The 12,494-nt window shown below is 41.3% G+C and overlaps 1 protein-coding gene across 2 annotated transcripts in view; it reads right to left on the reverse strand.

The window, feature by feature from the left end:
• TRPC1 (transient receptor potential cation channel subfamily C member 1) overlaps positions 1–12,494 on the reverse strand; it is a 33,510-nt gene that overhangs the window by 16,405 nt on the left and 4,611 nt on the right. The window contains exons 4-8 of one of the 2 annotated variants that reach the window (XM_063132167.1): positions 11,675–11,877; positions 10,151–10,282; positions 9,341–9,536; positions 6,872–7,208; positions 2,029–2,168 (exon numbers count right to left, since the gene is read on the reverse strand). In XM_063132167.1, the coding sequence (XP_062988237.1) occupies positions 2,029–2,168; positions 6,872–7,208; positions 9,341–9,536; positions 10,151–10,282; positions 11,675–11,877 (1,008 nt within the window). Of the gene's footprint in view, positions 1–2,028; positions 2,169–6,871; positions 7,209–9,340; positions 9,537–10,150; positions 10,283–11,668; positions 11,878–12,494 lie in introns of both variants that reach the window. The other variant, XM_063132166.1, reaches the window with a different exon arrangement.

A 12,494-nucleotide genomic window follows, 5' to 3' on the forward strand; every position in this document is an offset into this window, starting at 1 on the left:
GGCATTCTGGGAGAAATTTCTAGGTTTAAGGGGCAGCAATAGAAAATATGTAGAATTAGACAGCCTGAGAAATTAAAATGACTAACAATGATAGGGTTGGAGGAACAACTATCACAGGGAATAGGGACAAAAATATAAATTGGGTTAAGGTTGTTGTCACATGGGTGGCCTTGGACAGGTCATAGTATTCAGCCTTAATTCTTCATGTATAAAATGGCGATATAAACAGCACTCCTCACAAAATTATTGTGAGGAAAAGCAAGATATGTAAAGTAATTCATTAATTTGCAAAATGCTGTATAAACATATAAGATCTCATCCACAGGAGGGGGAACTGGCAGGTAATCATAGCAAATTAGGCCATTTTTTGACAAATGTAACATCTTTCTCTAGAAAACAAAGGGAAGGAGTGTTTCAGGCTGAAGCTAAAGATCCATCTGTGGTAATTCAGCCTCCACTTTAGAAAATAAAACCTAGTTAGGATCAGTAGATATCTGATGTGTAAGAAACTGTATTATATATACATACAGCACATAAATCCCAGCCTCATCTGTTATTCATGATTATTTCACATTCAGACTGTAAAGCATTGATTTAAGGGATTCTTTAGAACATGGCATGCCTGTTAATGGAGCAGGGTCAGGAGGTAAAATCAGATCCCTCACTGGCTTTTCAGCTGTGATTTGCCTTATCTTTAAAAAAAGGTAAGTAATGCCTTATATGTTAATTATAAAAGACCTCCACTTTCCACTCATAATGATTTTCATATGCAATTTTTAGAATTATACTTTCATGATTTATTTCTCTTCTGAAATAACTAAATTATTTCATATGTTAACTTGCAGCAAAATTGTGATTATTCAGTTCCACTGTGAAATCTATATAGATTATGGTAACTTATTTATGAACATGGTGTCCTTTAGGAAATGCAAAAGAGACAAGCTCTGGTGCTTAGAGAGTAGCTCCAGCACAGAACGCTGAAAACTACAGTATTATAAACTGCAGACTGCAATCTGAAAACCCTTGCAGTACAGTAGCTCATAAACTTTTTTCAGGTTAGATTTCCTTATGCCTGTATTATCGTAGTTTGTGTTAAGTATAAGTGTATTATCATAGTTTGTGTTTAGTATAAGATATGTTTTCTGTAAGATATAAATTCCACTGTTTGTATATATTAAAGAAAAGGTACTTGCTGTCTTTAATGTGTGAAGCAATGATGTTAAAAACAAAGAAACCTGACTTTTGAACTGTAATATCTGTTCATTATGAATAACAAGCTATAGGATTGACAAGGTTTAAAGGCTGAAAATTTTCTATGCAATTTTCTGTTAACAACAAATCTTATATACAAGAATAGTTGTGATTCACAAAACAATTTTTCAAAGAATGTAACTTATTTTCTGGGTGTTCTTCCTCTTTCCTCTTTTCTATTTTAACTTATTTATTTTGAATTGCTATAGCTCCTGATGAAGGACTACCTGTCCGAAACGTTGAGCACCTTTGAATACAAATAATAATAATAAATATACGAACTCTCTAAGCCCAGAGCTTGTCTCTTTTGCGCCCACGCCATTTGGTGCATTCCCCCCCTCCCCAGACACACCCGTCCTTTAGGAAATGTCCAGACCATTTGCAGGCTTGTTTTACATTCTGAAAAACAGTGCAAGCCTGTTGGCATGTACTAAGCATTCATAAAGATTTGCCTGTTTCATTTTACAATGTGTGCATAACACATATGGCTCATGAAAGGTTATAATGGATGTCCTAATTTCAGATGAGAATATAAATTTACCTACTGAACAACAGTAATGTTCCTCTAATTTCACATCCTGTTTTCAACAACAAAGTTAAAGCACATGAATCATATTAATTTGGCCCAAACCTACAAAATTGTGAAGCCTCAACATGCGGTTTGCCCTTCACATGCCTACTTTTTGTACCAGACTTTAAGAATTAGGTTCCCACAGCCCTCTCAGTTTTTGAAAAGTAGCATGATTTTATACTGGTGTTAACAGAGTTGATGTTTACCTTATTATGAGCAACTATTTTGAGAGCAAAAGTTGCCAGGTAGAGAGAATTCATGACAAAACTAAGTTGATTTCGGGATTCTTCTAAGAAGTCTTCTAAGCCATCATACCAAAGTCTTTTAACATCTGACCACACCATTCCTGAGTGTGGGAAAGAGATATACTAACATTAATTGTATATACTTAACTATTTTCACAATGGTTTCAGTGCTTTCTAACCACTTTTAAAATAAAATAAGAATACATCTTCCACCTACAAATAATACTTGGGAGCAAAGGAATAGAAGTAGTATGTATATTGTTTGAACAAATAGGCAGGGGTCTAAAGAACTGTGCAAATGCCCAACAAGGCTTTGGGCTTGACTTCCCGAATCAGTAGCTCTCTCAATTACATAAAAATGCTTTTGAAACTGAAGAAGCTTGAGATATTGCTGGGGTGGGGGGTATTGCTGTATAAAGTGTGAGGGGATCAATTGGATATACTCAACCCCTGAGTATGTCTAAAGTATTACCTTGAACCCAGGTTTTGGTGAAAATATGCATAGATATGCACATATAAAATAGGCATGTACCTATTTCCAGAAATCCAGCCTTCTGTTAAGCAGCCCAGCTCCTAATAAGAAGGCCAGTATTTTTCTCACTCACCAGCGACCACAAATCTGATACAATTTGGGGGGGAAATGTCAGTTGTTCAAAACTGGAGAAAACTACATTAGACACCTTATAGATTTCATCCAAAAAATATAACCCCTTAAAAATTGCAAGATCTTCTTTTAGGATATGACTGTAGTGCAGCGAATTAAACATATCAGTGGGATGGAAAATCAGCACTGCTGTTAATCAGTTATGACTAATTCAAGTCATGCAGGTTCATCAGATGAGCGTTTTAGCGCATGCTCACTACTGCCCACTTATGCATGTGCGCATGTCCTTTACACAATGAAGCCTGCCTCCCGCATGCTTCCACTCATTTTTCTGTCGCAAAATAGACCCCTTTTAATCCGACTTATTTTTTAAAAACGGAATGTGCTGCGATCTCTTGATGTGTGCAGGAAAAGCAGCACGACAGAAACGGCCCCTGAATGGGCCATGTAGTCAGGGAAGAAAGAGGAAGTAATGAGGGACAAAAGCAGGGGCAGAGAAGCAATGGTAAAGAAACACGATTTTTCCCCGTGATGACGCTCATGATGACACAATTGTCATATCAAGAACTTCACAGGATTTTCTTTCCCATGTTGACTAAGAAAATTTCATCATTTTAAAACATCTGTAGTACTGACTACTTGGTTACTTAATGTGTTTAGTACCATCTTAAAATGTAAAAGAAAAGAGACTGTTTACATTTCAGGCCACTTAGTGTTGGATTTGGCATAAACCACAGCCAGGTTGCGTAACTTTTCATGCTAACCAGGGCAGCACCAAAAATGTAGGTTAGAGCTGAAGAAAAGCAAGCATCTTAAACTTGTAGACATCTGGTTTCCTGGTTCAACTTATATAGTTTTAATCGATCCTGGATCTGTTTTTTTTAGGTTTGGGTGATTGCTCAATGTTGTTTTTAGATGTATGCTGTCTTTGTGTATACTGTCTGTTGAATGCTTTTATGGTTTTAAATTTTGTATTTTGCTTTTAATGTTTTAATCTTTTGTAAACTGCCCAGAGAGCTTCAGCTATGGGGTAGTATAGAAATAATAATAATAATAATAATAATAATATCACTGTCTACATATGCATTGTTCTAAATGTTTTGCATAGTTACAGTGGCTGGCAGCTCAATCCTGGACATCTTCCCAGGCACAACTAACTCCCATGCTGTCATAACACCAATGTAGTATCTCTATTTACGAAAAGCCCCAGTGAAAGCTCTCTCGCTGCCTTAAGTGAGAAAGAACATGAGCTGACACATTGCACCCCTTTCACCCTCCGCTACTCCTTTCTGCTATTTCTGCATCATGCCCTCCCACCCCCTCCCCATCCTATGCCCCCTTATTTTTACCACCACTGTACAAGGTCTATGGCTTGAAGAAGTGGCCACCCAGAAGAGCTCTCATGAGAGCCCCACAACTACTGATTTCAGCTGCATGGCTCTTGACAAGGGAAGCAGAGGGCAGGCAGCTGTTCCAGAGAGCCATACTGGAGGAGGCGAGGCAGAAGCAGCAGCGGGGGGGGGGGCTCTTGGTGGGGAGACAATTTGTCACTCCACCACCTGATGCAGGCATTTCACTATGCTTAATGGGTGGGCCATCCCTATTTATGATAGCATACTGCCCAAGTATGCCTTAGCCTAAGCATTTATTTGCTGGTGCAACAGCTCTTTGGATCAAGCCATAAGGGTGCACATTCAAGATTATGTGTGGATTATTTACCCGTTAGCACCCTCTCTCCGGCTGATGCTTCTCTCTGTCAAGAGTCATAATCAATCATCAGTCTGATTAAAAAGAGAAAGAAGTGCCTCTCGAAAGGATATATTTTTTCCCTCTAAGAAAAAATATATTTTACGTAATTAACATCATCTGCCACTACTCTACAGACAGGAGTAAATTTATGTAATAGATATGGATAAAAGATATGGATAAGTTCAATATTTCCAGTCCATCACTACAAGTACTTTGGGTTCTTTAAGAATTTCAAACATTTGTAACAGTAGCAATCAACAAAATTCCAAACAAGTGAGCATACATAGTATATGGCACCATAATTATTTAAAGAATGTGTCTCCTGTAGGATTAGGTTAGGATTTAATTGCCAAATACATGTGTGTAGTTTTATTTGTACCTAGAAAATCAGAGCAAAGTCTGGTGAATTTATTTTAAAAAGCAATACTGAAAAGTAGTAGTCTGTACTCCCTCTGGTGGTTCTGTAGTTATTTTACATAATCTGTAACTTGTTTCTGCAGAGGGACTGACAGAATCAAAGTTCTATATACATCGTGCAAGAATGTAAATACTCAGGCTCCATCTGCTCCGCTACCCCTCCCCATTGTTAAATACATGGACAACATGCATGTGTGATTTACACAATCTTTTCTTCCAAAGAATGGATGGAAATAGCATAAATACATGCAGATATACCCCACATCACAAGTTTATTACATGTGCAGCAGCACACAATTTCTGCTCCACCACCATGCACCCCCCACCCACCCACTGTAATGCCCATGGAGGCAACCCAGTCCATAGGCAGCCCCTGGCTGCTCTCTCTTCAGTCCACAGAGCCACAGGGACTGCAGCCAAGCTAATCAGCCATCAGCTGGGCAATGGGAACAGATTGCTATTTCTGTGGCTTTAGCTAGACCAGGCTATATCCCTGTGCGTCCACATGACGCACAGGGGATCCTTGGATCAAGAAGGACTCATCCCTTCCTTGCCCTGGGATAGAGCCATCCCCTTTGGCCCCACTTTTTCTGCAGTCCCGGGCTGATGCCGAGACCGTGGAACATGTGGCCCATTTCTATGGCTTGACCCCGCCCCGCACGATTACTCGCGCAGAGCCTGGAGCGCTGCGCCCATCAGGGTTAGGGTGGGGGGAACGGGGAAACAAATTAAATTTTTAAAAAACTTACCTTCAGTGCATGAGCATTTGTGCACTGCTGTTGCTTTAAGAATTTTTTTAAAATGGTGGGCGCGATGCCTCTCTTCCTGAGGTCATCGCGCCTTATGTGTAAATGGAGGACGGATCTCACATTAATCACAGCGCGAGATCTTCACTCCTCCATTGCGTGGTAAAAGGTAGGTCTAGCTAAGACCTGTGCTGCTCATGGCTGTGCTATGTGGTCAGGCATCTCAGCTACTACTAGTGCACTCTACAGGACCCTATGGTGCACCTTCCCCAACCAACCACACACCTTTCTCCACTGCCACGTTTATTAGTGCAGGGAACAGCTGAGGTCAGCTGAGAACCACCCATATGTTTTTAATGTCGAGCTCCCACCTGTGTAGATAGGTATCATGCCTTAGTTATTCCCAGAGTGCTCCTCAGCTGTCCCTAGCACAAATCAGCTGTGGAGCGGAGGAACTCTCATTGGACACCTCTCTCCTGTTCCTCTGGCCAGCATAACATAGGCCTGCTCCATGCACAAAGCAACTGAGCTAGGAGAGAACGAGACCAGGGGAGAGCTAGAACAGGATATGGCAGCACCATACAGACCTCCCATCCTTATATTGTCCTGTTACACTGCCTGTGCACATGCAGAGGGGATTGGGGCTTTGTTATACCCAAAATGAATCCTTCCACATGTGATTAACATATCCCCATAGGCAAAGATCACACCTTTAGGATTTTGAGACACTTTTTTTTTCAAATGAAATTTGTGTTACAATAAAAAGAAAGAGCAAGAGAAATAACTGCTAGATGGTGAACAAATGTTGGATGGAAAGCTGGGGTTTTTTTTAAAAAAAAAAGGGGGAGGGAAAGAACATGGAATGGGTAAAAGTGATTCAATATACAAACAGGCTTGATTAATGCCTGTTCTCCCATTTCCATAAAATAAAGGATGTATATGGCATACACCACTATTTACTGTGGAGCTGGAATCAATATTCAGAAACCACACTTTTAGTGCCAATACAAACACTCCTAAGATGAGGTTGGAGGACATATTTAAAACTTCTATTGTAATGCTTCCAACTACAGCATAATCAGTCATGCCCATAGGAGCTATTTTACCTCAGCCTGGTAAAATGAAAATAGTATCTAGCTGAAGCACATCAAAGATTCCTATGCTCCTCCCCTTTCAGAATGAAAGACAATCAGATGTTTATCTATGTCATCACACAATATTGTTGGGATGAATGGGGGACCCAATGTTAGAATTGCAACAACTAATTTTGTATCCATGTTGTACTTACCAATGAGCCAAAGTATTAGAAGATAGTCTATTCTCTCCAATGCTGGCCCCATTGTATTTTTTTTGTCTTCGTTGTAAACAAGTGAGTATAAGTTTAGTAACAGCAGAAATGTGAAATATGAAGCTCCATGAATAATAAACTTCATAAAAGGCGTATGAATTATTCGGCCTATTCGAGATCTTGGGGCCAATAAGTAACAAAAAGACAGTAACGGCCAAAAGATCCCGACTGTCAAGACTGTCAAAATCTTCTTAAACGTGTGCTTGCGGCGGTAACCTGCCATTTGTCCAAACCAGACAGTATTGAGAAATTGCTGGCAATTCGACTGGGAAACGAACTGCAATAGGAGAATAATTTTACATCAATAAGACTCTCTAAAGTAGTGAATAAATTAATTACACAAGCTTTGCTTAAACCAGTAAGCACACCAATATGATAAATTCAACCCAATTCAAGCCTGTTACACTCTGGGCCAGGGCGTGAGATAGTTGAACCCTCGGTAGCACGCTGTGACGAGTTTGCACGGCACTTTGAAGATAAAGTCGCTCAGATTCGTCATGAATTGGACACCACACTTAATGCAGCACCACTAGTAGAGGCGTTCAGAGCGCCGTCCGGCTCAGTTTTATTGGATGAGTTTCAGTTATTGAGGCCCGAGGATGTGGACAAGGTGCTTGGCCAAGTCCGGTCGACCACCTGTGTGCTTGACCCTTGCCCCTCGTGGCTCATTACATCAAATAAGGAGGGGATCGCCGGCTGGGTCCAGGAGGTTGTAAATGCCTCCTTGAGAGAGGGAGTGGTGCCGGCCTCTTTAAAAGAGGCGGTAATTAGACCACTCCTGAAGAAGCCTAATCTGGACCCGGAAGATGTAAACAACTACAGGCCGGTGGCTAATATCCCTTTCCTGGGCAAGGTGCTTGAGCGGGTGGTTGCAGGACAACTCCAGGCACTCTTGAATGAAACGGATTATCTAGATCCATTTCAATCGGGTTTCAGGCCTGGTTTTGGAACAGAAACTGCCTTGGTCGCCCTGTGGGATGACCTCTGTCGGGAGAGAGACAGGGGGAGTGCGACCCTGTTGGTTCTCCTGGACCTCTCAGCGGCCTTCGATACCATCGACCATGGTATCCTTCTGGATAGGTTGTCTGAACTGGGAGTTGGAGGTACTGCGTTGCAGTGGTTCCGCTCCTACTTGGATGGCCGATTCCAGAAGGTGGTGCTGGGGGATTATTGCTCTGTGCCGTGGCTCCTAAGCCATGGGGTTCCGCAGGGCTCTATTTTATCCCCTATGCTGTTTAACATATACATGAAGCCGCTGGGGGAGGTTATCCGGAGATGTGGACTGAGGTGTCATCAATATGCGGATGACACCCAGCTCTACCTTTCCTTTTCATCAAACCCAGGTGAGGCAGTGACTGTTCTGAACCAGTGCCTGGGCACGGTAATGGACTGGATGAGGGCTAACAAACTGAGACTCAATCCAGACAAGACGGAGGTACTGTTAGCGGGTGGTTCATTTGTCCGGCGAGGTGATGTTTGCCCTGTCCTGGACGGGGTTGCACTCTCCCTAAAGGATCGGGTCCGTAGTTTGGGGGTGCTCTTCGATCCAGAACTGTCACTTGAGGCACAGGTGAACTCAGTGGCAAAGAGCACCTTTTATCAGCTTAGGCTGATATACCAACTGCGCCCTTATCTGGACAGTGATAGCCTAGCTACAGTTATCCATGCTCTGATAACCTCTCGTTTGGATTACTGCAATGCGTTATACGTGGGGCTGCCTTTGAAAACGGTCCGGAAGCTTCAGCTGGTACAAAACAGGGCAGCCCGTTTACTAACAGGGACTGGCTGGCGAGATCACATTACGCCAGTCCTTTTACAACTTCATTGGCTGCCAGTCCAGGTCCGGGCCCGATTCAAAGTGCTGGTATTGACATTTAAAGCCCTAAACGGTTTGGGGCCAGGTTATTTGAAGGAACGCCTCCTCCCATATGTACCTACCCGGACCTTAAGATCATCTACAGGGGCCCTTCTCCGTGAGCCCCTGCCAAAGGAAGTGAGGCAGGTGGCTACTAGGAGGAGGGCTTTCTCCGCTGTGGCACCCCGGTTGTGGAATGAGCTCCCCAGAGAGGTCCGCCTGGCGCCTACACTGTACTCCTTTCGTCGCCAGCTGAAGACCTTTTTATTCACTCAGTATTTTAACACTTAATTTTAACTTAAATTTAAATTATACTGTTTTAACTCTGTATTTTAACCTTATATCAATTTTGCTGCATGGTTTTATCCTGGTTGTGCTTTTTATATTGTATTTTGTATTTGTATTTTTAACTTGTTGGTTGTTTTATGATGATTTTAATTTTTGTGAACCGCCCAGAGAGCTTCGGCTATTGGGCGGTATAAAAATGTAATAAATAAATAAATAAAATAATAAATAAATAAATAAAACCCCCAAGCTCCCCACAAAAAGCATACCTCCTTTTGGTTATACTTAATAGCAAGCTTTAGCCGACTCAAATTCATTCTCTCTTCTAACAGTCCTCGTTTATCTATATGTTCATCACTTGCTGTATGGTTCAATATAACTTCAAGTTCCCGGGAATTCCGCGCCTGTGCAAGCAAATCTTTAGCAAAGGTTTTACACTGCTGGGCTAGTTCATCATAATCATTTCTAGGAAATACAGAAGGTGACAGATAATAGTACACTTTTGATGTTAACTTCAGCAAAGAATAAAGGTATTTCCTGGATTCAAATTAAATATCAGAATTGGACTGAGTTAAAATCAAGGCAATTCAAATTAATGATTTAAATCATCATGAAAATACAATTGAGAAAGTTATTGATTAAAATTAATTACCTATTATATAATTCATGTATTTCATCAATGGTGCATACTAATTGGAGGTTCTAAAAATGAAAACACACTGGTTCACAGCTAAATAGAACCTTTATATAACCAACGGCATAATCCAAAATGTGTGAACAGAGTCCACTTGCTTTTTCTACTACAGAATTATCTGCATAGAGACAAGTTGGGCAATTGAGAAATTAATGAATAATAACTTACAGAGCAAGGCAGCAGTCCTCAACATATTTATCAGGGATTAAGGCCTACTGAACAGTGAAACTTACTTCCAAATACACATGAATAGGATTGCTCTCATATCATTTATAATAAATAACTTGGATTTTATTGACCTACTTGTGGTGTGGCTGCATCCAATTATATTTAGAGACATGATACCGAAATGAAATAGCAGTACAAGTTCAATTTTTATCCAGACCTGAATTCAACTTCTACAAGGCTTAGTTCTCTTAAGTCTGCACTAAGTTCAAAGGCTCTCAGAATTGGATCCTCTTCTGTCAACATTATTAAGGCAGGACTGGCCAAACATCGATATATGTCAAGACGAAATCTGTGATAAAAAATGACAAATAATACATGTTAAGGAAAGCAGTTTTCATTTTTTTAGTGTTTTCAACTCTTATCTGTTTAATTTTAGAAATCTAGTATACAAATCAACATTTAACACCATTTCCAGTAAGATAACAGGAATTTGAAATGTCCTATGTTCTCCCAAGAATTATATGTGCTATGGCATTGGCAGGTGGGCACAAAGGAGCTGGTACCTTGCACAGGTAAGCCATAGATCTCTGGGGGAGTCAGTCCCAGCAGATCCAGCTACCTCACAAGGACAGCTCCCAGGCAAGCAGGCAGGCAGAGAGGTGGGCACAGGAGGGCATTGGCTGGCTGGCAAGTAGGCAAGCAGAGAGACGGGCATAGGCAGGAGGGCACAAAGGAGCTGGTACCTTGCACAGGTAAGCCATAGATCTCTGGGGGAGTCAGTCCAAGCAGATCCAGCTACCTCACAAGGACGGCTCCCTGGCAAGTAGGCAAGCAGAGAGGCAGGCATAGGCAGGCGGGCACAAAGGAGCTGGTACCTTGCACAGGTAAGCCATAGATCTCTGGGGGAGTCAGTCCCAGCAGATCCAGCTACCTCACAAGGACGGCTCCCAGGCAAGCAGGCAGGCAGAGAGCTGGGCACAGGCAGGCATTGGCTGGCTGGCAGGCAGGCAGGCAGGCAGAGAGGCGGGCATTGCCAGGCAGGCACAAAGGAGCTGGTACCTTGCACAGGTTATTGAAGCAGTTATGATTAAGTGTTTTTTAGTTCCAAGCCTTGAAGAAAGCTTATTAATGACCTGGCCTAAGATTTACTATAAGTACTGATTAGTGCTTAAGATGAAGGTATGCTCACCAATGCATTTTAAAAGAATATGCACATTGTATTGATATTAATAGGGAAACTGCAGTAAATACATGCAAGCCTTGCATTATATTAGAACCCAAACCTCAAGTCATGCAAATACAGTAACTAGAGACACATCCCATGTAATGACACTGGAACCTGTTTGGTTGCTATGCTGTCCACCGTTTGCAACTGTATTATAATAGATCACTAATAAGGGTGTCCCAATATAATTGGCTCCCTAGTGACTTAGGCTGCAATTCACTTACCTGGAAGTAAGTCCCATTGAACTCAATGAGATTTACTTCTGAGTATAAATATATAGGTTTGCACTGTGAAAAGCCTTTAGGGTACTACATAGAACAGTCTACCAAGTCTTGCTTCAATCCTGCCCCAACAGTTTTCCAAGCATTTTGTGCTGCATTACAGCCTAGCATACCATAACAATGCAATGTAAAGAGAGCTAAACCTGTCAATACCATCATGTTATTCAATGCCCCTAAAGCCATAACCCAAAATAGCAGAAATTTCATGCATGAATAAAGAGCCAATTACTGTAACCTGGAGTGCCGTAGGCTATCTTTTTTGTTCTTGGCTGTACACAACGTGCATTCACAGCCCACAGCATGAGGTTTAGGTAGTGACACATCCTGTTTTAACAGCATAGTAAGGATTTCATAGTTGTTACGGTGAGCAGCTAAAATGACAGGCGCCACATCCATGGTTGTAGAATATTCTGGATTCTGAATGCGTTCCATTAATTTCTGCAATAGATAAAGAGAGGTCTCAGAAAATAAATTAAGCGTTGTTCATTTTTAATTCAGAAATCAAATCTAAATGATGCCTAATCTGAAACCAGAAGCAATCTACTGCTTGAGGTCTTATATATTTTTAAATTCAAAAACTTCAAAACTGAATATGCTTGTTACAAAAACATAACATGTTAATATTGTCCCACAATGCCATTTAAAAGAGGCAACCTGAAAAGGCCAAAGTGAATATTTCTTCTAACAACCCTTTAAAATACACTATCCTTATAATCTGAATAAAAATATACATTGAACAAGCAATTTGATAGTTGTCTTAATTCGATTTTTTGCAAGCATGTGGAGCTCCAATGTACATATGGTATGCCCCTTCCTGTAAGAGGTTTACCATTAACTTTAATGGACAGGATCAGTCCCAAATTTGCTCCTTTATGCCCTTTCCTCTGAAGCAGGGGGATCAAACCATTTGGTGGTTGTGTGCCAAACTGCTCCCCAACAAGTTCTCCACAGGCCAGATTACCAGGCCTTCCATGAGCCATTTTGCCTTTCTCTGTGGTGAGAGAAACATGGAGTCCCTTACCTCTCTCAGTATGGAGAATGACACTAGGCTACTG

This window comes from Elgaria multicarinata, chromosome 8, assembly GCF_023053635.1.
Source record: "Elgaria multicarinata webbii isolate HBS135686 ecotype San Diego chromosome 8, rElgMul1.1.pri, whole genome shotgun sequence".
NCBI classification, from domain to species: domain Eukaryota; kingdom Metazoa; phylum Chordata; class Lepidosauria; order Squamata; family Anguidae; genus Elgaria; species Elgaria multicarinata.